We start from the raw sequence: 27070 nt of genomic DNA on the forward strand, positions 1-27070 counted from the left end.
CAAACTGCGCCATACGACCCCGACCTAGCGTACAACCAATGCGCCGCCCACAGCACCAACGGGTACGCATGCGGAAGCCGAGCGAGTCGTGACCCCGACCTCGGAAGCACAGCGCGGTTTCCGAGGCAACGGGCGCGGAGCCGGCGCCGGCGCCGCCACGCGCTCTCAGGCGCCTGCGCGTGGCGCTCCCGGCGCATCCCGGCCGGCCGCGCAGGCCCCGCCCTCTCGTGGGCGGGGCGGTCTCGCGACGGGAAGCGGAAGTGCGCACCACTGCTGAGGGCCGAGGGCGGCGTGGGCGCGTCTCCGGTGTCCTGGCGCGTCTCTAGGTAGGGCTGGGCCTGCGGGGCTATCGCCTCGGTGCTGAGGATGCACTCGCGATTCGGCGCCGTCGCGGTCCCTGAGCCGCGTCTCCCTGACCGCTCGACCCCACAGCTGTGCGCCCTGCCTGTTCCCCCTGGCGCCACCCTGGCCCGACCCCTCTCTGGAAAGAGGCGTGTGGTTTCGGGTCCCCGGTGACCCTGTCTGTTGTCTCTCGGGGAGGCGTCCTCTGACCTCTGCACGTACGTCTCCGAACTTGAGCGCCTTCCCGCAGTCACCCATCAGTCCTGAGCTGGGGCTCCAGTACCCGGCAAGCACCATGCCCTTGGGGGAAGAATGGCGGGTGGGATGATGCGTAGGTGGCTGAGAACATGGTTTGTCCTAGACGGCCAAGGAGGGGACAGAAGCCTCTGTACTGGAGGGGGGATTCTAGCTGAGTTTCGAATAAGTACAAATTGAGAGGTGCTGTGGGCAAGAGGCCATTCATTATTGCAGCAGAAACGGTGCTTACCACATGTAGGTTTGAGACCGTTGGACATATTCTGGAAAATATAGGTTGATTAGAGTTGGGGTTGGCAGGAAGCTTGAGAGAATTGTGCTCACTCAGTCCTGTCTGACTGTGATTTTATGGACTATAGCCTGCCAGGTTCCTCTGTCCATGGGATATTCCCGGCAGCCAGGCTCCTCTATCCGTGGGATTTTTTCCGCAAGAAGACTGGAGTGGGTTGCTATTTTCTCCTCCAGGGGATCTTCCCAACCCAGGGATCAAACCCATGTCTCTTGAGTCTCCTGAATTGCAGGAGGATTGTTTACCACTAAGCCACCAGGGAAGCCCCTTGGGGAGAACTAGGAACAACAAGAGATGTGATCAAATAAGTGATCAGATCTTAGCATTAGAAGAGTCATCTGACAGGTGTACAAGAGATGTGATCAAATAAGTGATCAGATCTTAGCATTAGAAGAGTCATCTGACAGGTGTACTGGTGGTGGTCCGGGATGACTGTGTGTGATAAGATGGCATTTGCAGTCATTTAGGGAAGAGAAGTTTTAGGACTGAAAATTTGGAAATGGTAGTGGGGAGAACTTGGAAGTGAGTTTGATGTGGGGAAAAGTGAGGTGGTATTTCAAGTGACTTCCACATTTTTGACTTGAGCACTTGAGACAATTCAGAGAATGGGAGGCAGGTCTGCAGCGTCAGGCTCCTCACCTCTCACCTCCCAAATGTATTATGCTCTGTGAGTCCTCGGTGTCTAGTGTGACCCTTGTGCTTTGTGCTCTGTTGCTGTTGTTTCTGAACCATGGCCTCCCAGCATCATGTGCTCTCTGACCTGCGCATGTTTGGACCTTGCTGTTGGGAGCTACCCCCTGCCCCACCACAGCTTCACACATTCTTTGTGTATTGATTTCCCCAGCATCTGCCATCTCTCAGGTCACTGGAGTGGCTTTCTCCCAACCTGGCCATTCCTCACTCTCAGAAATCTAGCAGTGCCTTCCTTAGTATGCTGTGTTCATGTAAAGCAGTGAGACCTCCTTGGTTGTGTCACACTGCTCATTGCCACACGTACTGCTTTCTGACTACCTTACCTCCCAGTTTCTTTGTGTAACTCCTAACCACTCAGCCTTCCAGACACAGAGATATCTAATCACTTCTGGCCGATGGATTTCTCACCTGAGAAATGAGAAGACCGAAGTAGGTGATGGCTGCGGTCACCTTCAGTTGTTACTATTCTGAGGTTCTGTCTACTCCCCGAGCCTGAATCAGTGGCATTCATGGGGCAGATTTTACTGTAAAGCTAATAAAGTTCAGACTTCAGAGTCCTCACTTCCATGGGCCCCTTCCAAGGCACTAGGAAGGGCCTCAGTGGTTTTTAGTTTATAATTGTGTGTGTGTTTTAAAGAAGGGCCTCAAATTATTAAGTTTCAGCCCCCCACAGTGCTTGGATCCCTTTAGTTACCTCCTATTGTCTTGGTTTTATGTTCCTTTACTTTCCCTTCCCCACCTCCCATTCCTCCTTGTGTGTGCTTCTTACTGAGGCTTGGAGAGAAGCCACTAGTCATAGCAAACACCCTTTTCCAGCAACACAAGAGACGTGGTGATGTCCACACATGGACGATTACAAAATTGGATTATATTCTTTGCACCCAAAGATGGAGAAGCTCTATACAGTCAGCAAAAACAAGGCTGGGAGCTGACTGTGGCTCAGATCATAAGTTTCTTATTGCAAAGTTTAGGCTTAAATTGAAGAAAGTAGGGAAAACTACTAGGCCATTCAGGTATGACCTAAATCAAATCCCTTACGATTATACAGTGGAAGTAACAAGTAGATTCAAGGGATTAGACCTGATGGATAAGAATGCCTGAAGAAGAATGTACGGAGTTTTGTAACATTGTACACAAGGCAGTGATCACACCATCCTCAAGAAAAAGAAATGCAAAAAGGCAAATGGTTGTCTGAGGAGGCCTTACACGTAGCTGAGAAAAGAAAAGAAGTGAAAGGCAAAGGAGAAAAGGAAAGATATATTAATCCGAATGCAGAGTTCCAAAGACTAGGGAGCACAGATAAAGTGTTCCTAAGTGATCAATGCAAAGAAATAGATGAAAACAATAGAATGGAAAAGACTAGAGATCTCTTCAAGAAACCTAGAGATATCAAGGGAGCATTTCATGCAAAGATGGTCACAATAGAGGACAGAAACGGTATGGACCAAACAAAAGCAAAAGATATTAAGAAAAGGTGGCAAGAATCCACAGAAGAACTATACAAAAAAGATCTTAATGACCCAGATGACCACAATGGTGTGATCACTCATCTAGAGCCAGACATCCTGGAGTGTGAAGTCAAGTGGGCCTTAGGAAACATCACTACAAACAAATGTAATGGAGGTGATGGAATTCCAGCTGAACTATTTCACATCCTAAAAGATGATGCTGTGAAAGGGCTGCACTCAATATGCCAGCAAATTTGGAAAACTCAGCAGTGGTCACAGGACTGAAAAAGGTCAGTTTTCATTCCAGTCCCAAAGAAGTGAATGAAAGTCACTCAATCGTGTCCGACTCTTTGTGACCCCATAGACTATACAGTCCATGGAATTCTCCAGGCCAGAATACTGGAGTGGGTAACCTTTCCCTTCTCCAGTGTATCTTCCCAACCCAGGAATTGAAACCAAGTCTCCTGCATTGCAGGTGGATTCTTTACCAGCTGAGCTTCAAGGGAAGCCCCAAAGAAAGGCAGTGTGAAAGAATATTCAGACTCCTGCACAATTGCACTCATCTCTCATGCTAGCAAAGTAATGATCAAAATTCTCCAAGCTAGGCTTCATCAGTACATGAACCAAGAACTTCCAGATGTTCAAGCTGGATTTAGAAAAGGCAGAGGAACCAGAGATCTAATCGCCAACATTTGTTGGATCATAGAAAAAGCAAGAGAATTCCAGAAAAAACATCTGCTTCATTGACTATGCTAAAACATTGATGGTGTGGATCACAAAAAAACTGTTGAAAATTCTTAGATGGGAATACCAGACCACCTTACCTGCCTCCTAGGAAACCTGTATGCAGGTCAAGAAGCAACAGTTAGAACTGGACATGGAACAGCAGACTGGTTCCAAATTGGGCAAGGAGTATGTCAAGGCTGTAATTGTCAGCCTGCTTATTTAACTTATATGCAGAGTACATTATGGAAAATGCCGGGCTGGATGAAGCACAAGCTGGAATCAAGATTGCTGGGAGAAATACTAATAACCTCAGATATGTAGGTGACACCACCCTTATGGCAGAAAGCTTAGAGGAATTAAAGAGCCTCTTGATGCAAGTGAAACAGGAGAGTGAAAAAGCTGGTTTAAAACTCAACACTCAAAAAACTAAGATCATGGCATCTGGTCCCTTCACGTCCTGGCAAATAGATAGGGAAACAATGGAAACAGTGGTAGATTTTATTTTCTTGGGCTCCCAAATCACTGCAGATGGTGACTGCAACCATGAAATTAAAAAATGCTTGCTCCTTTGAAGGAAAGGTATTACAAGCCTAGATGGTGTATTAAAAAGCGAAGACATTGCCAAAGAAATCTGTATAGTCAAAGCTATGGTTTTTCCAGAAGTCATGTATGGATATGAAAGTTGGACTGTAAAGAAAGCTGAACACCACCTTTGAAGAATTGATATTTTCAAACTGTGGTGTTTGGCAAGACTCTTGAGAGGCCTTTGGATTACATGGAGATCAAACCATTCAACCCTGAAGGAAATCAGTTCTGAATATTTATTGGAAGGACTGAAGCTGAAACTCCAGTACTTTGGCCGCTGCTGCTAAGTTGCTTCAGTTGCGTCCGACTCTGCGTGATCCCATAGATGGCAGCCCACCAGCCTCCCGTCCCTGGGATTCTCCAGGCAAGAACACCAGAGTGGGTTGCCGTTTCCTTCTCCAATGTGTGAAAGTGAAAAGTGAAAGTGAAGTCACTTAGTTGTGTCTGACTCTTCGAGACCCCATGGACTGCAGCCTACCAGGCTCTCCTATGGGACCCTCCAGGCAAGAGTACTGGAGTGGGGTGCCATTGCCTTCTCCGATACTTTGGCTACCTGATGTAAAGAGCAAACTCATTTAGAAAAGATCCTGATGCTGGGAAAGATTTAAAGCAATAAAAGGGAGAGGCAGAGGGTGAGATGGATTGATAGCATCACTGACTCAATGAACATGAATTTGAGCAAACTCCCGTAAATAGTGAAGAACAGCATGCTATAGTCCATGGGGTGGCAAAGAGTCAGACATGACTTAGCAACTGAATAATGCCAAAAAGAAAATGTGAATGAGTGGGGCTGATCACATTCCTGTTGTAACATGGCTTTAGTTTGCTCTTGCACTATCTCACATGCTAGTAAAGTAATGCTCAAAATTCTCCAAGCCAGGCTTCAGCAATACATGAACTGTGAACTTCCTGATGTTCAAGCTGGTTTTAGAAAAGGCAGAGGAACCAGAGATCAAACTGCCAACATCCGCTGGATCATGGAAAAAGCAAGAGAGTTCCAGAAAAACATCTATTTCTGCTTTATTGACTATGCCAAAGCCTTTGACTGTGTGGATCACAATAAACTGTGGAAAATTCTGAAAGAGATGGGAATACCAGACCACCTGACCTGCCTCTTGAGAAATGTGTATGCAGGTCAGGAAGCAACAGTTAGAACTGGACATGGAACAACAGACTGGTTCCAAATAGGAAAAGGAGTACGCCAAGGCTGTATATTATCACCTTGCTTATTTAACTTATATGCAGAGTACATCATGAGAAACGCTAGACTGGAAGAAACACAAGCTGGAATCAAGATTGCCAGGAGAAATATCAATAACCTCAGATATGCAGATGACACCACCCTTATGACAGAAAGTGAAGAGGAACTAAAAAGCCTCTGGATGAAAGTGAAAGTGGAGAGTGAAAAAGTTGGCTTAAAGCTCAACATTCAGAAGACGAAGATCATGGCATCCGGTCCCATCGCTTCATGGGAAATAGATGGGGAAACAGTGTCAGACTTTATTTTTTGGGGCTCCGAAATCACTGCAGATGGTGACTGCAGCCATGAAATTAAAAGAGGCTTACTCCTTGGAAGGAAAGTTATGACCAACCTAGATAGCATATTCAAAAGCAGAGACATTACTTTGCCAACAAAGGTCCATCTAGTCAAGGCTGTGGTTTTTTCCTGTGGTCATGTATGGATGTGAGAGTTGAACAGTGAAGAAGGCTGAGCACCGTAGAATTGATGCTTTTGAACTGTGGTGTTGGAGGAGACTCTTGAGAGTCCCTTGGACTGCAGGGTGATCCAGCCAGTCCATTCTGAAGGAGATCAGGTTCCTAGGATTTCTTTGGAAGGAATGATGCTAAAGCTGAAACTCCAGTACTTTGGCCACCTCATGCGAAGAGTTGACTCATTGGAAAAGACTCTGATGCTGGGGGGGATTGGGGGCAGGAGGAGAAGGGGACGACAGAGGATGAGATGGCTGGACGGCATCACCGACTCGATGGACGTGACTCTGGGTGAACTCCGGGAGTTGGTGATGGACAGGGAGGCCTGGCGTGCTGCGATACATGGGGTTGTGAAGAGTCGGACACGACTGAGCAACTGAAGTGAACTGAACTGAGGAAGAACCGAGGTCAGAGATTGACAGCTGAGCTCAGGAGGCAGAACATTTGCAACAATATGTGTATTTGATTTGCTTCATTGCTGCTGCCTTGCCACCTCCTTCAAGAAAAGGTTGAAAGTAAGGGAAGTCCAGTTCAGTTCAGTTCAGTTCAGTTGCTCAGTCATGTCCGACTCTGCGACCCCATGAGTCACAGCACGCCAGGCCTCCCTGTCCATCACCAACTCCCGGAGTTCACCCAGACTCACTTCCAACGAGTCGGTGATGCCATCCAGCCATCTCATCCTCTGTCGTCCCCTTCTCCTCCTGCCCCCAATCTCTCCAAGCATCAGAGTCTTTTCCAATGAGTCAACTCTTCGCATGAGGTGGCCAAAGTACTGGAGTTTCAGCTTTAGCATCATTCCTTCCAAATAACATCCAGGGCTGATCTCCTTCAGAATGGACTGGCTGGATCTCCTTGCAGTCCAAGGGACTCTCAAGAGTCTTCTCCAACACCATAGTTCAAAAGCATCAATTCTTCGGTGCTCAGCTTTCTTTACAGTCCAACTCTCACATCCGTACATGACCACAGGAAAAACCATAGCCTTGACTAGATGGACCTTTGTTGGCAAAGTAATGTCTCTGCTTTTGAATATGCTATCTAGGTTGGTCATAACTTTCCTTCCAAGGAGTAAACCTCTTTTAATTTCATGGCTGAAGTCACCATCTGCAGTGAAGTCCACTTAATTAAGATCATAAAAGGAGCTCTTACCTCCACTGAAATTAGGATCACACACTGGGAATTCACTCAGAGAAATTAATTTCATCTTAATTAGTTTGAAAGTGAGGCATCCTTATACTATCAGTTACTTTTATAGAGGAACAAGTGGGAATAACTTTTACATTTTCATTTGCTTTTATAAGTAAATTTCTATTTCTTTGTAAGGTGTTCTGTTGGAAAAGTTTTCAGAGAATTAAAACATGTTACTTAAGGTTTAAATTATGTGGATCAGATCAGATCAGATCAGTCCCTCAGTCGTGTCCCGACTCTTTGAGACCCCATGAATCACAGCACGCCAGGCCTCCCTGTCCATCACCAACTCCCGGAGTTCACTCAGACTCATGTCCATCGAGTCGGTGATGCCATCCAGCCATCTCATCCTCTGTCGTCCCCTTCTCCTCTTGCCCCCAATCCCTCCCAGCATCAGAGTCTTTTCCAATGAGTCAACTCTTCGCATGAGGTGGCCAAAGTACTGGAGCTTCAGCTTTAGCATCATTCCTTCCAAAGAAATCCCAGGGCTGATCTCCTTGCAGTCCAAGGGACTCTCAAGAGTCTCCTCCAACACCACAGTTCAAAAGCATCAATTCTTCGGCGCTCAGCCTTCTTCACAGTCCAACTCTCACATCCATACATGACCACAGGAAAAACCATAACCTTGACTAGATGAACCTTTGTTGGCAAAGTGATGTCTCTGCTTTTGAATATGCTATCTAGGTTGGTCATAACTTTCCTTGCAAGGAGTAAGTGTCTTTTAATTTCATGGCTGCAGTCACCATCTACTAAAGGATTTTATAGTACTAGTTTAAAATCCACCAAACTGAGAGGTAAACCGTCGTCTTACTTGAGCAAATGAAGTCAGTGGTGTACAAAGAGTCAGTGATTTCTTTTCAGTCAGCCAGTAAGTCAGGGCCATTACTAGCTGAAAAGCCCAGTCCTCCACACCCTTTTCCTTATAAACAAATTTTAGCCAAGGAGTCCATTGATGTCAGCTCTTATTGTGGAACACCTGCTCTTAAACACACACCTGCCCAGCTGCACACCCACGTGCACGCTGGGCTCTGGAAGGTACACAGCAGTGATGGATGCTCTCCATGTCAGTACTTTAGCTCGGATAATTAGCCCAGTACAGATTCATGTAAGTTACTTTAAGTCATGAGTGGTAAAGTGGTTGGCCATCAGGACAAGGGGATACTAGCTTGAACAGCAGAGTTTTCTGGATAATTTAATTTTGGATTTTTTCTCATTAAGGAGAAAAATCTCACATTTAGAATGGAAGTCTGTCTAAAATAAAGGATTTGTCTGCTTTCTTAAAAAATTTTTTTTTTGCCACACTGTGTTCTGAAGGAGATCAGTCCTGGGATTTCTTTGGAAGGAATGATGCTAAAGCTGAAACTCCAGTACTTTGGCCACCTCATGCAAAGAGTTGACTCATTGGAAAAGACTCTGATGCTCGAGAGATTGGGGGCAGGAGGAGAAGGGGACGACAGAGGATGAGATGGCTGGATGGCATCACCAACTCGTTGGACGTGAGTCTGAGTGAACTCTGGGAGTTGGTGATGGACAGGGAGGCCTGGCGTGCTGCGATTCATGGAGTCGCAAAGAGTCGGACACGACTGATCGACTGATCTGATCTGATCTGATGTAGCTTATGAGATTTTAGTTGCCGAAACAGTGACTGAACCTGGGTCCCCTGCATTGGAATTGCAGTCTTCACCACTGAGCCATCATTCCCTGCTTTCTTAATAGAAGGTGCTAACTGTGATAGGAACTTTCCCTAATCCCTGTGATATGACCTCAAGTAAACATTGTAAACACACCGTGTTATGATGAGAATAGTGTTAGGGCTTGTTAAGGCGCATGCGCCGGTTTTCCCTGCTGTTTATGTGGCGTTTTTCTGTCCCCTGGGTTTCCTGGGTCCACTGTCAGAGGTTCTGACCCTTGTCAGCATGGGCACGCCTGTCTCGTGCCCTTTCCATTACTGTGGACTTTGAGCTAATTGTTAGAATTATGCAGAAGAGTGATTCACAGATGATAATTCAGAGCCCGAGAAGTCTTTTATGAATAAATTACTTCAGTTTTACTTATGAATTTTGAAACTTACATTGGAGTCTTATTCTGAATTCTGGATCAATGAGGCATAAGTTTTTATAGGTGGCAGGCATTTCCCTTTTCTGCGTTTATTGATCTGTAAGGCGCTTTGTAAAGCTGCAGTCAGGTAGCCTCTTGGTGTCCCTACAGTCCCACTGGTCCGTTAGGCCCCCTGGGGCTGGGAGCACCTCCAGAAAGGAGCGCTGTAGCTATGCGCACCCCAGGGCTGGCTCTGCCAGTGGTGGTCTTCCCTGCGGGCCCAGCCGCCACCAGATCTCTGAAGTGTGGTGTTCGGGGTGGGCAGCCCCTCGTGAGAGGAGCTGGCTGTGCTGTTACTGTCTATGACCTCAGCAGGTTACTCAGTGCACACTGCTGACTGCCCCCGGCCGCCAGCTCTTCCTGCCTTCTTTGCTGGCATGCAGGCCTCGCTGTGGAGTCTGAACAAAACCACACAGTGCACCAGTGGGGCTGGAGGGGGCGTCCACTGTGGGCACCGGTTCACAGTGTACGGCCTGGTGCGTTCGGACATGTCTGCACACACCCAGGTCTGCTGCTTTCCTGACAGACCCTGAGCCTTTGCTCCTTTCAAGGTGCACGTCTTACAAGTCTGTCTTGTTCGTTGCTGTGTCCGCAGCTGCGGGACCTCATGCCTTCGGTGTACTGGGGGGAAGGGGCTACAGAGGCTCTCTTTAGCTTCTTTGTCTTGCAATACGACACAGGGCTTTGCATCCCTCCAGAGCTGGAGTTCTTCCCGGCAAGAGAGGGCTTTGGATGTCTCGCCTGCCTCCATCCCTCTTCCACAGCACAGGCAAGGCAGTGCTTCCAAAATACACTTGCTGAAGAGCTTTACACGACACCTGCTTCCCCTCAGAACCCAGTGTGCATGCGTGTGTGGGTGTGGAAGCCGCTGTCACAGCAGCCTCCTACCACATCTGTCCATACTCTTCCCTCCAGCAGAGGCTCTGCCAGGCCCAGGGGTTTGGGTTTTTTTGGTCCCCCATTTTCTGTGTTGAAGAATACATTTATAATATGCTACGTAAAGTTGCAGGTTAAAGTACGTAATAGAACAGATATTTTAAGCACCTTAGAAACATGGATTTAATATAAAAAGACACCCTAGGACCTAAATAAAAGGCATCCCTGTCACTCCTGCCTCGTGCCTCCCGCCCGCCTGCCCTCACGCTCCCTCTGGCTGTGCCGCCCGCCCCGTCTGCCTTTGTCAGGACCCTTGGCACGCCCTTCGTCAGGTGGACGCCCTTCCTCAGGTGCATCCCCTTTCCTCAGGTGCATCCCCTTCCTTAGTGGCATCCCTTTCCTCAGGTGGCATCCTGTTCCTCAGGTGTATCCCCTTCCCCAGGTGCATCCCTTCCCCAGGTGCATCCCTTCCTCAGGTGGCCCTTGCGGATCCCAGGATGGGTTGTGTCTTCCTGCTGAGCATCTCACGCTGTCTGCTTTTGTCTGTCTGGAAGTGATGCCCCATGACGACCGCTTGCTGGGGCTTTTCCTGCCAGCGTGTAAGCTGCCGAAGGCAGGGCCCTGTCTGTCTTGGTTGGCTCACGTCTGCTGGAGTGGCGATAAGGGTGCTGGCTTGGCCCATGGTTCTGCGTCCTGTGTGGGGCCTCTGCCGCGGAGACCCGCCTGGGAGCCGCCGCCCAGGGCTGCCCTGAGGCTGCGCTCGTGAATTCTGGTGAACGCTGAGCAGCTGCCGTGTCTTGTCTGGCCTGGGACACATTTTCATCTCTGAAATTTCAGTCCTTTTTCTTAAACCCTGCTGTGTAGTAAGGGTCCCTGTAAGTTCCTCTTTTTAGCTGGGGCTCTCGGGGAGAAGAGGAGAGAGTGGACCTCAGACCCTCCACTTCAAGCTCTGGGGGCCTCATGAGGGGGCGCGGGCTCAGGCGGCAGGCTCCCGCTGAGAGCAGTTACCCAAGACTCAGACAGGAAGCTAGGGCAAAGGAGGACTGTGCATTCTTCCCCGAATCCTAGGCCATTTCCAAGAGTTACATCTTAGATAATTCAGTTTTCTAAGAGAATGTCCATCTCTCTTTTAATTTGCTGTTTACTCTTGATGCAGCCCAAATATGATGATACATGTTAATTTGTAGATTTTTGTCTTGTAGAGACACTATTTTTGTCTGATACAGGTCTACCAAGAGGTTATGGTTTTATTTTATTTATTTTTTGGTGGTCAAAATAAATTTTAATGTAAAAACTGACATAAAATATAGAAATATGTATGTAGAGGAGAAAACAAAATCCAGTTATATTCTATTTTTAAGGGACGTGTGACAATGAAAACACTACTATACATAAAATAGGCAACTAATGAGAACCTACTGTATAGCACAGGGAACTCTACTTAATACTCAATGCTCCTTAGCTTTGTAATTGTTTGGTATATCTATTCCAATCCCTTGGGTTTGAATCCCATTGAGAGGTAATGGTTTTATATCTGTAGAATATTAATCTAATCTGTCTCCAGCTTTAAAAAGCTCAACTTAGCCAGCCGGCTCTTCAGATATGTTCGTGACCAGCTTCCTGTCTTACAGTCTCCCTCACCGATTGGCCTTTGCACAGGTGTTGTCTCTTCACCTTTGTTACGCCTTGAACCTCTGGGTGTACCTCACGCAGCCACAACTGCTGGTACTGGTTGTCCTGCAAACACTGTTCTGTGGGGTGTTTGCCCTGGGCTGTTGTGGGTCTGTGGGGGGTGTGCTGTGGGCTGTCAGTGCTCCATGGGGGTGTGCCCGGGGCTGTCCATGGTCCATGGGTGTGTGCCCGGGGCTGTCATGGGTCCATGAGGAGTGTGCCGGGGCTGTCGTGGGTCCATGGAGGTGTGCCTGGGGCTGTATGTGGTCCTTGGGTATGTGCCCAGAGCTGTCATGGGTCCGTGGGAAGTGTGCCAGGGCTGTCATGGGTCGATGGGGTGTGTGCCCGGGGCTGTAGTGGATCTGTGGGGAGTGTGCCCGGGGCTGTCTGTGGTCCATGGGATGTGTGCCCGGGGCTGTCGTGGGTCCGTGGGGTGTGTGCCCGGGGCTGTCGTGGGTCCGTGGGGTGTGTGCCCGGGGCTGTCGTGGGGCCGTGGGGTGTGTGCCCGGGGCTGTCGTGGGTCTGTGGGGAGTGTGCCCGGGGCTGTCGTGGGTCCGTGGGGAGTGTGCCCGGGGCTGTCGTGGGGCCGCGGGGTGTGTGCCTGGGGCTGTTCATGGTCCATGGGGGCGTGCCCAGGGCTGTCGTGGGCCCACTGTCCTGTGTTCTGAGTGACCTCCGTGCATCACTTTTGATCGCTCAGTGGCAGGTAGGGGTGTGTGTGTTTTTTGCTGAGGCCTGCCTCTCCATTTCTCTGTGTTGTCAGTAGAAAGATGGTAAATAAAGGAGTTTCTGGGTTTCTCGCATCTTCTCTCCAGGCCTCAGTTACTCGTCACCCCAGACTTCGGGACTGAGCTGGATGTGACCGAGGAGGCTTCCCCGTGGTCCCCCCTTTGCAGCCCCTGCCCCGCCCCGCCTGTGCACCTGCGAGGCTCCTTCCTAAACTCTCCTGCCCTGACGCCTTCTCTCCAAGTCAGACTCCGGCTTGTAGTCTTGCTTTGCCCACAGCTGAGTCTGTAAACTTGTTGGTTCCTGGTTTCTCTTTATATCCCTGCCCTGTGATGCCTTCATCTATCTACTCCCTCACAGATGCTTGCCAGGCCTCACGTACCTGACTCTGCTGGGTGTTAGGGATCTGATGGGGTGACACCTGCCCCGAGGCCCACAGTGATGGGCGGGATCCCCAGATTCTCCTTTGGGAAGTAAGACTCCTCCCTGATGAGAATAACTTTTGTTTTATTTCCAAACAGTAGTTATCTAGGTAATGGCAGTTTCCTGTATAATTTGCAGGTAGAATAAGTAAAACTTTATATATGTGTATGTGTGTGTATATATGTAATTTTACAATGTGTATTTTATATATTTATATATATTTGCAGTCATCTCAAAAACTACCTTTAAAGAATGTAAATCCTTAGTATATGCTTTTAGAAATAAAAAAAGAAAAACAGAAGGAAGTTATTGAACAGGTAATATTGACATATTCTCTTTTTAAGCATTTCTTTTCACACCACACACTGCATTGATGGCAGGTTAACCCTGCATTCATGCTTTGGGGACCTGAAATGCCAGAAGGCATCCTCTAATGTCCCAAGTTCCCAAATCTTTACCTATCCAAAATTTTCTTTGTAAATACCATGTAAATTTCTTTGTAAATTTACCATTCTTTGTAAATTCCTGAGGTAATTTGTGATTCAAACTGTGAGAAATTGGCAGTGTAAAATACAGGAAAAACCAGTACCTGTTTAAAAAAATAATGAGCTTTTTACTACTGAAGTAAGCAAGGAAGAAAATCATTTGAATGAAATCCAAGCAGAGGCAGAACCCAACTTCTTGCAAAATAAAGAGGAGAGGGTTTCAAGAAACTCCGTGTTGTCACTTGCAGTTTTAGTAGAAAAATGCTTGAAACAAAAATGTCTTTTTACTAGTGAGGGAAGGCAGCCAAGGCAAACGAGGCAGGGCTGCTGGACAAATGGCCGAGTCTGTGGGTGGGAGAGGCGGCCGCCTGGAGCCTGCCCACCTGCGCGCCTCCTTGCGGGCTTGGCGGCCGGGTCCTCAGGCCCCACATGGCCGAGGAAGAAGCCGGTCTCCTTTCACAGCAGAGAAAGAGTCAGACTCCCGCTGGGTGAGCTCTGCCTTGGGTCCTCTCATCGTCTACAAACCTTTCCTTTTTTTTAAAAAAAATTCCATTTTGGTTTTGTCCAGTCTGACAGCCCTTCTTTGTGTTCTGAAACATACCGCCTTCCCGCCAGGCCCAGCGGCCTGCCTGGGAGTGACCTTGTGGTTGAGGGGGTTGCTCTGTGAAGTCCGTCTTCTGCATCAGAAACATGCATAGCTGCCCAGGCCAGTCCAGTGCCCCAGGAGGCTGCAGTGCTTGGGCGTGTGGGCCCATCATGTCTGAGCTTCTGAGACGGCCTCACTCAGTCTCAGCTCCAGTGTGCTGTTTGTGTCCACTCGGCTTTTAGGTATTCTTTATTATGGTTGTGTAGTCACTAAGTCGTGTCCGACTCTTTGTGACCCCGTGGACTATAGTCTGCCAGTCTCCTCTGTCCATGGTATTCTCCAGACAAGAATACTGGAGTGGGTTGCCATTTCCATCTCTAGGGTGTCTTCCTGATCCAGGGATCGAACCCATGTCTCCTGCATTGGCAGGCAGATTCTTTACTGCTGAGCCACCAGTGAAAAGTTCAGTCATGGCCGACTCTTTGCGACGCTGTGGACTGTAGCCCACCATGCTGCTCTGTCCATGGATTTCTCCAGGCAAGGCAAGAATACTGGAGTGGTTAGCCATTCCCCTCTCCAGAGGATCTTCCCAACCCGAGGCTTGAACCCATGTCTTCTATATTGCAGGTGGATTCTTTACTGTCTGAGGCACCAGGGAAGCCCTATGTTTATTATTAGTAGCAATTAAGTAGATAGTTTTAAATTCTGTTAGAGGCCACTGTCCGTTAACAGGTGTACATTCTTAGAAGGGAATCCACAAGGGGGCCTTTTCCCAGCCTAGTAATTTGCTTATCATTCCTTCATTTGTGAAATAGGGCTTATAATTTTTATCTACCAGGGTGGTTTTGAAGAGTGGAGACGTGTGTTTTGAGTGCCCAGTGCTGTCTGGCAGGCGGTGGGCAGGAGCTGGTTCTGCTCTCTGGGGGCAGCTGGGGTGGCTGCCCTCAGCCCCTGGCCTGAGAGAGGGCCATTTCCTCTCTGCTGTTGTTTGCATGATAAGGATTCTTTTGTTTTGTTTTATCAGAGGACATGAAGCCTTGATGAGAAGAATAGGCTGTTGAGATAAAAGATGTCTGACCACAGATGGGTGTCTTTTACTATGTGCAGTGACATCATACTCATATAAAGGACTGTGCTTAAATATTTTTTTTTCCAGATTGTGAATTCTAACTCTTCGAACTATTTTGTGTATTTTTACGTTTTAGAACAGATGGTTTTTCATCTAAAGTCAATCAGTGATCATCTCAAATGTTGAGGATACTTGGCCTAGAGAATTTTCACATAGTCTTTTTAACACCTTTATTGAGATATATTGATGTGCGGGAATCTTCGAGCCTGTGTTCACCTGTGAAATTGCCCCACAGCCAAGGTAGTGAACGTGTCTGTCACTTTGCCTCTGCAGCGTCAGCACCCCCTCCTGCCCCACCACAGACGACCCCAGGGCTCTGGGCCCTGCAGCAGCTCAGGCGGCTAGGCGTTGACAGCGGCGTGCATGCCTTGGTCCAGCTTCTTTCACTCAGCAAAATTATTTTGAGAAACATCAGTGTTGCATGTATCAGTTTTACATTTTAAGTTTTCAAAATTAACTTCTATTTGCACTCCTAGATGGGAAGCATTACTTCTTTGAAACTATTAACCTGTTGTCAAACTTTGTTGAGAGATCTCTTGAATAACAGTCATAGTGAAAATCTTGAGAGAGCCCTGCCCTGCACTGTCCTGGTCAAAGCCCGACTCAGCACCTCACTTGGGCCCAGCCCCGTGGGTGTGTGCGAGAAGGGCACTCGGGCTCCTTAGGGCATGGCATGCCCTTTGTTATGATGGGGACAGAGGGAATGTGAAACTTGGACTGTTTGCTTGGAGAGGCGCCATGTGTCTGAAGGTGACACCATATTTACTCATTTCTTTTCCTTTTTAGATCCTTCCCAGGAGTTCCATTATGGGTGTGAGAGGTTTGCATGGGTTTGTGGCAAGTAGCTGCCCACATGTATGTACGGTAGTAAACTTCAAGGAGCTGGCAGAGCGCCACCGGAGCCAGCACCCCGGAGGGACGCCCACCATTGTGGTCGACGCCATGTGCTGCCTCAGGTACTGGTACACACCGGAGTCCTGGGTCTGCGGCGGACAGTGGCGGGAATACTATTCTTCTTTGCGAGAATTCGTGAGAACTTTTACCGCTGTTGGCATCAAGCTGATCTTCTTCTTTGATGGCATGGTGGAGCAGTCTAAGAGAGACGAGTGGGTGAAACGCAGACTCAAGAATAACAGGGAGATAGCCAAGATCTTCCACTACATCAAGTCCCGCAGGGAGCAGCCGGGCAGAAACATGTTCTTCATCCCCTCGGGGCTGGCCATATTTACGCGGTTTGCTTTGAAGGCCCTGGGTCAGGAAACTCTGTGCTCGTTACAGGAGGCCGACTATGAGGTGGCCTCCTATGGCTTCCAGAACAACTGTCTTGGGATTCTTGGAGAAGACACTGACTACTTAATCTATGACACCTGTCCCTATTTTTCCATCAGCGAGCTCTCCCTGGACAGTCTGGACACCATCATGCTCTGCCGGGAGAAGCTCTGTCAGAGCCTCGGGCTCCACCTGGCCGACCTGCCTCTGCTGGCCTGCCTGCTTGGCAATGACGTCATCCCAGAAGGCATGTTCGAGAGCTTTCGGTACAAATGCTTGACTTCCTATGCCTCTGTGAGAGAGAGCTGTGACAGAAAAGGTAACGTTATCTTAGCTGTAGCAGACCACATATCTAAAGTTCTTCGGTTGCATCAAGGTGAGAAAAAGCTGGAAGAGATGCTACCTTTGGGACCAAACAAAGCTCTTTTTTATAAAGGAGTAGCGTCGTATCTTTTGCCAGGACAGAAATCTCCATGGTTTATCCAAAAACCTGAAGATGTAGTAACTTTGGACAAGCAGGTACTATCCATGAGTTCAGATCCTGAATCTAAGCAAGAGTTTCCCGTGTGTATGGACTCTGAATCCAAGCAGAAATTACCTGTGGGTACAGACCCTGAATTTAACCTAGAAGCACCCATGTGTACAAACACTGAAGTTAAACAAGAAGACCCTGTAAATGTGGGGCCTGAAGCCAAGCATCAAGTAACTGTGGTTTTGGATCCTGAAATCTTAAAGGTAGGTGGACATGCCCACCCGAATGTAATATGTCATGATTGAAAATGTACCCAGTGAATATCTATTGACTGCCTGCAGTGGTTAAGACACAGTGGGGGCCACAGAGCCGAACCCTTGAGTTTAGCTAGGAGCTTCACAATACATGTGAAAACCTGCGTTGTGAGCTCTGTCTCGTGTTGTTCCATGGCTGTTACAGAGTGCTAGGGATTTGAAAGAGAGTCAGCACTGTGGGTTAAGGACAGAGAGAAGTCCCCAGAGGAGTAGTTACAACTGGAGCCAGGCCTTCCTGGGCCCGAGGTTGCTGTGAACAGGCAAAGATGGGACCTGTGCTCTCAGCAGAGCCCTGGGACAAGTGGCTGAGGCCTGGGGTGTGAAGGGCTAAGTAAGGAGAAGATAATTGGGAAGGACAGACGCAGCCAGATGGTGGATATTCCTGCATGCCACCCTAGGGATTTGAATGTAGTCCGCAAAACGATACAGAGCCTTGATAGTTTTGAAGGAGGGCCGCTGTTCATGGACTGCCTGCTCCGTGTAGGTTAGTTGCAGTGCAGCTGTTATCTCATTGAAGCCTCTCGTTATCCTTGGGCTACAGAGCAGTTGCGTGTGGACACTAACGCCCTGAGGCATCTCAGCAAGCACAGAGCTAATTAGGACTTTACTCACAGCTTTTCATTGTTCTTGCGTTGAGAGTCACCATCTTTCCAAGTTAAAAACCTGGGAACGTCTCTCCCATATTTCATCAACAGTCTCTCTTAAGTCTTGTTACTTTGATCTGTTCAGTGGCTCTTACCACCCTGGGCTCTCACCACCCTGTGTGGATGACTGTAGACGTCTGAGAACTCTTCCTAAACAGACTTTGGCCCCTTGCAGCCCCTTTGTCATGCTGCACGCAGAAATAAAGCCCTGATTTGCATTTGCTAGCTCTTCGGAGGGAAGCGGTGACCTGCACAGAGAGGGCCGCTGTCCCTGCTGCTGCCTGCTGCTCCAGCCGTACCTGCCCCTCCTGCCTGCCCCTCTCCCGGATGGCCCTCCAGCCCCTCCGCTGGTCGGTGCCTGCTGGGTTTCCCCGTCACACCCAGAGAGGCCGCCCACCCTGTGTGAGAGACCGATGTTTGCCGCAGGTGCCTCCGGAATGTCCTCTCTGGTTCAGTCTTTCCTTCCAGACCAGGTGATCCTGTGAGGGCCTGGCCGTGTTGGTTCTTGTCCTGCCCTGCCGCGGTCTCAGGGAGTGTCCTCTACCTCTTCTGTCTCTACGCTCTCTGTCAGTGACTTCTCCCCTCCGTCCTGCACAGCTGCAAGGAGTCTTCCCTCTCTCTGTCACATGCCTTGTAGCAGAGGGGGTAGCTTCTTATCGTAGGAAATTATAGTGAGAGGTAGAATATGGTACATGTTTCAAGAGAGTTATAGGTGAAAAAGTATTAAGAACTTTATTCTACCTGGAAACATTCTTAACTGCTTTTTAGAGGGAAAAGAATGTGAGTGGACATTGGAGGAGGGTTGGAGGCGGACCTGCACGTGGAGGTCCCGACGAGCAGTGGGAGGTGGGTGGAACGTGTCAGCTTGGAGACAGGCGGGCCTCAGTGCAGCCCGAGGAGAAAGGTGAGCAGAGGCAGGACAGGGGGCCCAGTCTGCGCTTGGCTTCCATGCTCAGTGTGGTTGCGTCGCTGGCTCTTCAGTGACACGCCTCTGCGTAGTTGTTCCTGGCTCTCGGCCGTTCCTCACTGTCTCCACTAACAGCTCTTGCTCTCCGCCCTGGTCTCCCGCTCACGTGAGGCCGTGGGTGTGCAAAGGCTAAAGGACATGTCTGCAGTGGTCACACAGCTAGTTCTTGTAGACCCCGAGTTTGAGCCCAAGCCTTCCATGCTTCAGAAGATCGCACCCACCTTCCCTGGGTGGGGGAAGTCTGAAAGTCCATTGGCACTGGGAGAGGGACGCGCTGTGGTCAGGAGTCGGGAAGCGGGGGAACAGAAGAGTCTGAAAGGGAGCCGCCCTGCTCGGAGTCTCATTAGAGAGTTGGGTGGTATCTGCGTTTTGTCCAGCCCAGGACTCAGAGAAGTCCCCTGCCACACCTCCAGCACCATTCCAGGCCCTCTCTGCTTGCTTCTGTTTCGCTCTGGTTCCTGCCGGTCCCCAGCTCTCACTTCCGTCTGTGTGCCTCGCACCTGTCAGTCTGGGCTCCTCCTCATGCACCCTGGCTGTGTTCGCTGTGCCTGACCCATACCCACTGGGTGTGGTGGCCTGGCATCTCACCCCGTTTATTCCAAGGGGAGTCCAGGAAAGTTAGGTCCAGCCACAGAGGGCAAGCATGTGTGTGCTGAGAGAGTTAAGGACTTAGTTCTTAGCCTCTTTTAGGAGGCATGGGATAGCAAGCGGGGGTGTGGTGAGATCAGATACTTGTTTTCTGAAACACAGCAGGGAATGGACCGGTGTGTCTATGAGCTGGAATTAGGGAAATGGAACTTGAGTACAAGAAGCAACTCAGGTAATGTTTCAGAAGAGAATCCTGCTGTGCAGGTGAAGCTCCTGTGCTCAGGCTGGTGGGATGGGGTTGGCCTGAGCCAAACAGAAGGTAGGCTTCACGGGGACCATCTGATGCTTAAAATGTGTGTTCTACATGTAGTGGAGACCCTCGAGGTAGAAGCAGTGATGCCCTGAGGGGTGAAGGGCATCCGAGGGGGAGGAGGGGGAGGTAAGAGTAAGCTGACAAGGGCCCGGGAGGCAGGTTCAAGGGTAAGAAGGAAGGCGGGTCTGCCCGATGCCGCAGCGGCCGTGGACGGGGCTCGGAGGTTGTCAGGATTGGCATGTGGGAGGATCGGGGGGCCCACAGAGCTGTGGTCACCCATGGGCTTGGTGGAGGTCAGATGACAGAAATTTGGTGGCAGTTTGGAAGCAAAAAAGGCAGAAGCTGGGGATGGGGTTGCTTTTTGTGGAAGTCTGGTAGAAGGAGCCCAGCAGAGTCTCCTGGGCCTGTGGGGCGGTGGGGGTGGGGGGAGGACAGAGTGTGTCCTGAGTCAGTGGCACTTGGACTTCTTGAGCTTAGAGGCCGCTTTGAAAATAATTTGGAAGTTTCTTTAATTCCCCTTAAAAATTCCTTAAAAAATATTTTTCAGTATCATCTTCCAGCACTGACAATAGATAACCAGAATTCAAACGTGCATTTTGGTGACATGTAGTCACCCTAGAAGTCCTTTGGTGCCAAGTAGCTGAATGTAGCAATTGCCTGGGTGCATGCACACAACCATTGCTGTTTCCTCCAGCAATTGGATAAACTGAATTCTTGCTTTAGAATTTTCAGATTAGGTGAATATGTTCAAGTTTTTCCAAGTGTGGAATACTATATCTGCAGTAAGGGCAGAGATAAAAGACGCTGAGGTGGTGAGCTAGTTAATGAGTTAATATTACAATTGTAGAAAACTTCTCTGAAAACCCTGTGTACACCCAGAAAAGAATGTTACATCTCAACTCTGTACAGTTGCCAAAATTGGAGGTTTTCTGATAGAATGAATATATAATTTGTTATAACTTTATAGATAAATTTGTCAAAATTCTAACTCTTGAAATAAAAAAAGAGGAAGAAACGTAAGAAGGTATAGGAAAATACATTAGAGGGTTCAGTTCAGTTCAGTTCAGTTGCTCAGTTGTGTCTGACTCTTTGCGACCCCATGAATTACAGGCCTCCCTGTCCATCACCAACTCCTGGAGTTCACTCAGACTCATGTCCATTGAGTCAGTGATGCCATCCAGCCATCTCATCCTCTGTTGTCCCCTTCTCCTTCTGTCCCCAATCCTTCCCAGCATCAGAGTCTTTTCCAATGAGTGTATTGTACCTTAAAAGAATCATAAAATATCTAACCATATTGTTTCTGATAGATTCTGTATCAAAAGGGGCATTATAGAGAAATATGTTACTTCTAATGATCTTTCATTGGTTAGAGCATCAAGTAATAACTCTTTTGGGATCCTTGCTGACTTTAAAGCTGCTAGTTTGTCTGCCATCCTGATTTAAAGAAGCATTTAGCCATGAAATAGACCCTGGAGTATGTCTAGCCAGAGAGCAGTCGTGGCCGCCTGTTGGCCATGCACTATTTGCCAGCCTCTGTATTAGCTCATTTAATCCTCATGGATAGTTCTCTGAGGACAGCACCTTTGTTAAACCTATTTTACATGTGAAGGAAGCAGGCACTGAAGGTATTAAGACTCAAGTCACCGGAGTGAATGGGCCTGAGCGAGCGCGTCACATGCGTCAGTAGCAGGACACTGATGCACAGAGGTTCTGATGCTCCAGGCTGTAGTCAGCGCATTTTACATGCCATCGGGGGTCAGTTCAGTTCAGTTGAGTCAGGCCTCCCTGTCCATCACCATCTCCCGGGGTTCACCCAGACTCACGTCCATCGAGTCAGTGATGCCATCCAGCCATCTCATCCTCTGTCGTCCCCTTCTCCTCCTGCCCCCAGTCCCTCCCAGCATCAGAGTCTTTTCCAATGAGTCAACTCTTTGCATGAGGTGGCCAAAGTACTGGAGTTTCAGCTTTAGCATCATTCCTTCCAAAGAAATCCCAGGGCTGATCTCCTTCAGAATGGACTGGTTGGATCTCCTTGCAGTCCAAGGGACTCTCAAGAGTCTTCTCCAACACCACAGTTCAAGAGCATCAATTCTTTGGCATTCAGCCTTCTTCACAGTCCAACTCTCACATCCGTACATGACCACAGGAAAAACCATAGCCTTGACTAGATGGACCTTTGTTGGCAAAGTAATGTCTCTGCTTTTGAATATGCTGTCTAGGTTGGTCATAACTTTCCTTCCAAGGAGTAAGCATCTTTTAATTTCATGGCTGCAGTCACCATTTCATGTTTCCACAAAGAACACTCTCACCACTGCAGGATTACTCTTCACATTAAAGCCACCCTACCCCTGATGGCATGTAAAATGCGCTGTAACAACCTGCAGGATTACTCTTCACAGTGCATTTTACATGCCATCAGGGGTAGGGTGGCTTTAAATTGTGAAGAGTAATCCTGCAGTGGTGAGAGTGTTCTTTGTGGAAACATGAAACCTGTATGTTGGTTATTACAGGCCATCTGATCTCAACTCCTCATTGAGTGGGAGCGTGGCATCTGTTTACATCATTCATCTCATCACTTCCCAATGGTGACACTGCACTGCATTCAGAGCAGAAGGAAGCACGTCCTCAGGCAGTTTCTGCTCAGTAAAACAGTACTGAACAGGTGAATGAGAGTGATGCAGTTTCTAATCCCAAAGAATTTATGGTTTAATAGGAGAGATGAGGCAAGGTAACAAGTGGACGGTAAATGCGAGTTGAGCCCCTCAGGTCGGGGAGGTGAGTTCTTATTCACAGAGGATGGCAGGGTTCTGGAGAGATGACAGAACCCTGAGGTTCTAGGGAGGTTCGGGGGAACCTCACCGGGCAGAGACAGAAGTGGCTTTTGGGAAGGGCTGAAAGAGGTCAGTTTCTATCATGGAAGTTGGGCTCTAGAGTGTCCACAAGGGGTGCACAGGAGGAGATGGAGGTCTTCAGGGCCTCTTCAACTCAGGCTGAAGAGTCTGGTAGTCGGCCTGAGTGCAGTGATTGGGCCTCTGTTTCTAGGAAGACAGTGTCACTGGGGTGAAGAGTGGGTTGGAGAGCCTGGAGAGGGGCGGCTGGACCCCTGGGCAGCCCCTCTCCCTGTCGGGTGGACAGGATGTTGAGTGACGGCAGAGGTAAGTCCCAAGTCTGGTTGGTGGGTGGAAATTGGAGGAGGAAAGTGGTAATAGAAAGTTCTGAGCTGGAAGCACAGAGGCCAGCTTGACGTCCTGAGTTTGAGTGACATTTACTCTACCTCTGAGCCCTAGAAGGCCTTGGATTTCCTGCTGAAGGTCATGGTATTGTTTTCAAGGAGAAACAAGTTGCATTTAATTGTTGGGCAGGTCGCCAGAGCACAGCATGTCCAGGCAGAGAGCTACCTGGTGTACAGCGTGATGAGCAGCGGCGAGGTGGAGTGCAGCAACAGCTTGGAGGACGCCACGGACCAGGCCCTGCCCAGCCAGGCCTTCGTCTACCGCCCCGTGCGGCAGCGCGTCTACTCCCTTCTGCTGGGGGGCGGCGGCGGTGAGTTGTGGTCTCCAGGGGCCATGCACCTGGAGCTGGTTCTGAGAACTGGCCGGATGGAATGAGTGCATGCTTTCAGGACTCAGGATTTGCTTCTCTGTAAAGTCTGGAATGGAAAATGCCACTCGCATCTGCACAGGATTAAGGGTAAATGCATGGGATGTCTGTTTATCTGATTAGCAAGCAGTTGACCAGAGTTCATTGGAAGAGAAGTGCATTGTTTCTGTTGTAAAGCAGTTGTATTTTTATTCCTTAGAAGGATTTAAGAAATTTAAAAAATTTGGAAACTCTTTCCTCCTATAGAAGTGTAGTGTAGGGTGTGTCTGTTATTAGAAGACAGTTTTGTATGATTATGGTATGTCTTCTTTCTATTCTTTTACTTTTAAACTATTCTTAATAGTTGGAGCATTTCTCTTTTAAGCAGCATGTCAGTCTTGCAGTCTCTGTCTTTTAGCTGGATTGTCTGGGCTGTTTACGTTCGCTGTGCCGCTGGCTGGCGTGGCCGAGCTCGCTGTGCCGCTGGCTGGCGTGGCCGGGCTCGCTGTGCCGCTGGCTGGTGTGGCCGGGCTCGCTGTGCCGGCTGGTGTGGCCGGGCTCGCTGTGCCGCTGGCTGGCGTGGCTGGGCTCGCTGTGCCAGCTGGCGTGGCCGGGCTCGCTGTGCCAGCTGGTGTGGCCGGGCTCACTGTGCCGCTGGCTGGCGTGGCCGGGTTTATGTCTTCATTGTGCTCTTTGCTCTGTCCTCTTTTCCCTATTTTCCCCTTTTCTGACTTCTTTTGGAATAGTTGAATAATTATTAGTATTTTGCTTTATATTGGCTTACTGTTGGACTTGAATTATTAGATTTACTTGTTTTTATGGGTTTGTTTTTTTAGCAGTTGCTCTAGGGTTTATAATGTATGTCTTTAACTTGTCGGAATTTGACTTCAGTATTATACCATGTAAGGCATACTGTAAAAACCTTACAACAGTGTACTTCATTTCCCCCTTCATTTTTGCTATTCAGTATATTTTAAAGATTTTATTTTGAAATAATTAAATACTCAAGGGAGTTGCAAAAAATAGCATATAGGATTTCATGTACCCTTTATAAAATGACATTGTATATAATAAAGTATAATATCAAAGCCAGGAACTTGACATTAATACAATACTATGAAGCAGACTATAGATGTTACTCACTTCTCAGCATTTTTTACCCCCATTTGTTTGTGTATGTGTATAATTCTGTGCAGTATTCTCCATACAAGATACAGGCGTGGATATGCTGATATCCATATACAGATGTGGATGTATTATCCGTACAAGATACAGGCGTGTTCCATGACCACAGGGGCTCTCCATCTGCTGCCTCTTCATAGCCACCTTCTGTCCCTGTCCCCTGGTGAACAGCGGTCAGTCCTCCAGCTCAACCCTCTGGTCATTTGAGAATGTCACATAAGTGGAATCATGGTGGTAGTAGCCTTTTGAGATCATGCACGTGTTTTAAGCATAAACACATGATTCTTATTTTTACTTTAAGCTGTTGGCAGACATTTTTGTGAAGGACCAGGTGATAAACATTTTAGGCTTTGAGGGCTCCACAGTCAGTAACAGCTAATGAGCTTTGTTGAGGCAGGTGCCCTAGACACAAATCCAGAAGGGCATGTTGTGCCATTGAAGCTTTGTCTAGTTTTCCCATGTCACACAGTTTGAATTGTATGTCATTGGTCTGTGTCACAGAATATTCTTCTTTCAATAATTTTCTAATCATTTAAAGCAGTATGAAAAGCATTATTAGCTTTCAGACTGAATAAAGGCAAGCCAGCCAGATTTGGCCTGTGAGCTGTGCTTCTGGTTGTTTTGGAAATGAGTTAATTGGTGAGTCGATGTCTGCCGTGTGTGCCATTTCTGGTGCTCTTTACTGCAGAAATATAATTCTTCTGGAGGTAGAAGTTTAGATACTTCTTGTCTGGCCCTTTGAGGGTGTCATTCTCTTGTCTCTAGCTTGTGTTTCTCCTGAGATGACCGTGGTCCTTCTGACTGTTGGGTCCGCAGGTTGTGAGTGTTTCTCTGGCTGTTGAGGGTTTTCTGCTGATTGCTGGTTTTCAGCCCCTGTTTAAGCTGAACTTTGGAGTCATTTCCTCCATGTGTATTCTGCTTGCAGCTCTTGAGCTCCTTGGGTCTGTGAGTTTCTGTTCCCTGCTGACTTTGAGAGCGCCGTTTCATTGAACACTGTCTTCTGTGTCTCTCTGTCACTCTAGGCCCCTATCACATGCCTGGTTCACACCTCACAGTGCCCCTCAGGCACCAAGGCTCGATTGTTAAGCCTCTTTGTGCTTCAACTTGGATCCCTCTTGTTGCTCTGATTTCACATTTACAGAGCCTTTCTTCGGTAGTATCTAGTCTGCTACTAGCCCATCCAGTGAAATTGTCGTTTCAGATATTGTATTTTTAGCATTTTTTAAAAATCTTCCATTTCTTTTTTCCCTGTCTTCATGTTTTCCTTTAAATCCTTAAACTTGTTTGCACTACCTGTTTTCAAGTCCTTATCTACTAATTCCATCACCCCTGTCATTGCTGGGCCTGTTTATTGACTTTTCTCCTTCTGGTGGGTCCACATGTTTCTGCTTATTCTCGTGTTCAGTATTTTACTGTACTCTAGAACGTTTTGGATCTGTGAAGGGTCTTGCCTTTTGTCCTGTAAGGGGTCATTTACCTGATCCTTGCAGGGTTTGCCTGAAGCCTTGTTAGGTGGTCTGGGGAACCTCAGGAGATAGAGGGGCCCTGTTTCTGAGGCCGGGGCTTCCTGGGCTGTCACCGAGTGCCGATGTCTGACGTGGCCACTGCACACGGTGGCCCTGTGCGGCCCCAGGGTCACATGGCCCGTGGCCATCTGCCTGGCCTCGTTGAGCCTTGCCCTGGGCGTAACACGCTGTGTTCCTCGGGACCTCGGGGTGCTCCTCTGCATGGCGCCGGCTCTGATTCTGCTCATAGCCCTGCTGTCGGGACAGCCTGTCCTCTCCGAGCCCTGCTTTGCTCTGCTTTGCTCTCCTCTCTTGCTCTTCTGGGCTCTCACTGCCTCAGCTGCCATCTGCATGGCGCCCTGGGTAGACTCTCTGCTTGAGGGTGCCGGGGCTTCTCGGGTCCTCAGTACGGGAAGGATCTTGGCTGTAGCCCTGCAGTCCCTGTCTTGGCCACACCTACCCTCCTCTCCTGCTGTAGGTGCCGACGGAGGTGAGTGCTGGTATGGTGCGTGTATCTTTTTTGTGGCTTTTCTCTGCCCTTGGAGAGTTCAGTTCTGCATGCTGGTACATTTTTCTCCCACCCATATGTCCATTGTCCATTACTGGAGCTGCTCAGAGATGATGCTGGACCTCCTGGACTGATGTTTTGTTTCTTCATCCTTCCTTCCGGTTTGTTTTTCCTGCATTTGGGGAACATTTCACCACTTCGTTCTCAGCTCTTTGAGAGGTTTCCCTCTCTCCTTCCTGTCTCATTCTTCTCTCCGTTGAGACCTTGCTCGTCTTACTGACACTTCTCCTAGAAGTGGAATTCCTGCTGGAAGCCTTGAGCCTCACTGGTGGGGGCTGGAAGAAGTGGGTTTGCCCCCTCTTTACCCAGGCGCTTTCTTTCACTTGCATTGCTTTAAGAATCAAATCCATGTCGACGGATACAAAATGCATTTCCCAACCCAAGCCATCCTTCTGATCAGTTCTCTTTATCCCTCAGGCCCTTAAACACTAACTTCCTCAGAT

The 27070-nt window shown here is 48.6% G+C and overlaps 1 protein-coding gene across 6 annotated transcripts in view; it reads left to right on the top strand.

Moving 5' to 3' along the window:
* Positions 1–220: 220 nt before the first annotated feature.
* Positions 221–27070, top strand: part of FAM120B (family with sequence similarity 120B) — a 97340-nt gene continuing 70490 nt past the window's right edge. For all 6 annotated transcript variants that reach the window (XR_003512732.1, XM_027552121.1, XM_027552119.1 and 3 more), the window contains exons 1-3: positions 221–326; positions 16013–17230; positions 23156–23336. Coding sequence is in view for 5 of the 6 variants with exons in the window: in XM_027552121.1 (XP_027407922.1) it covers positions 16034–17230; positions 23156–23336 (1378 nt within the window). In the remaining variant the exon portion in view is untranslated. The remainder of the gene's footprint in view (positions 327–16012; positions 17231–23155; positions 23337–27070) is intronic.

This window comes from Bos indicus x Bos taurus, chromosome 9, assembly GCF_003369695.1.
Source record: "Bos indicus x Bos taurus breed Angus x Brahman F1 hybrid chromosome 9, Bos_hybrid_MaternalHap_v2.0, whole genome shotgun sequence".
Lineage (NCBI taxonomy): Eukaryota > Metazoa > Chordata > Mammalia > Artiodactyla > Bovidae > Bos > Bos indicus x Bos taurus.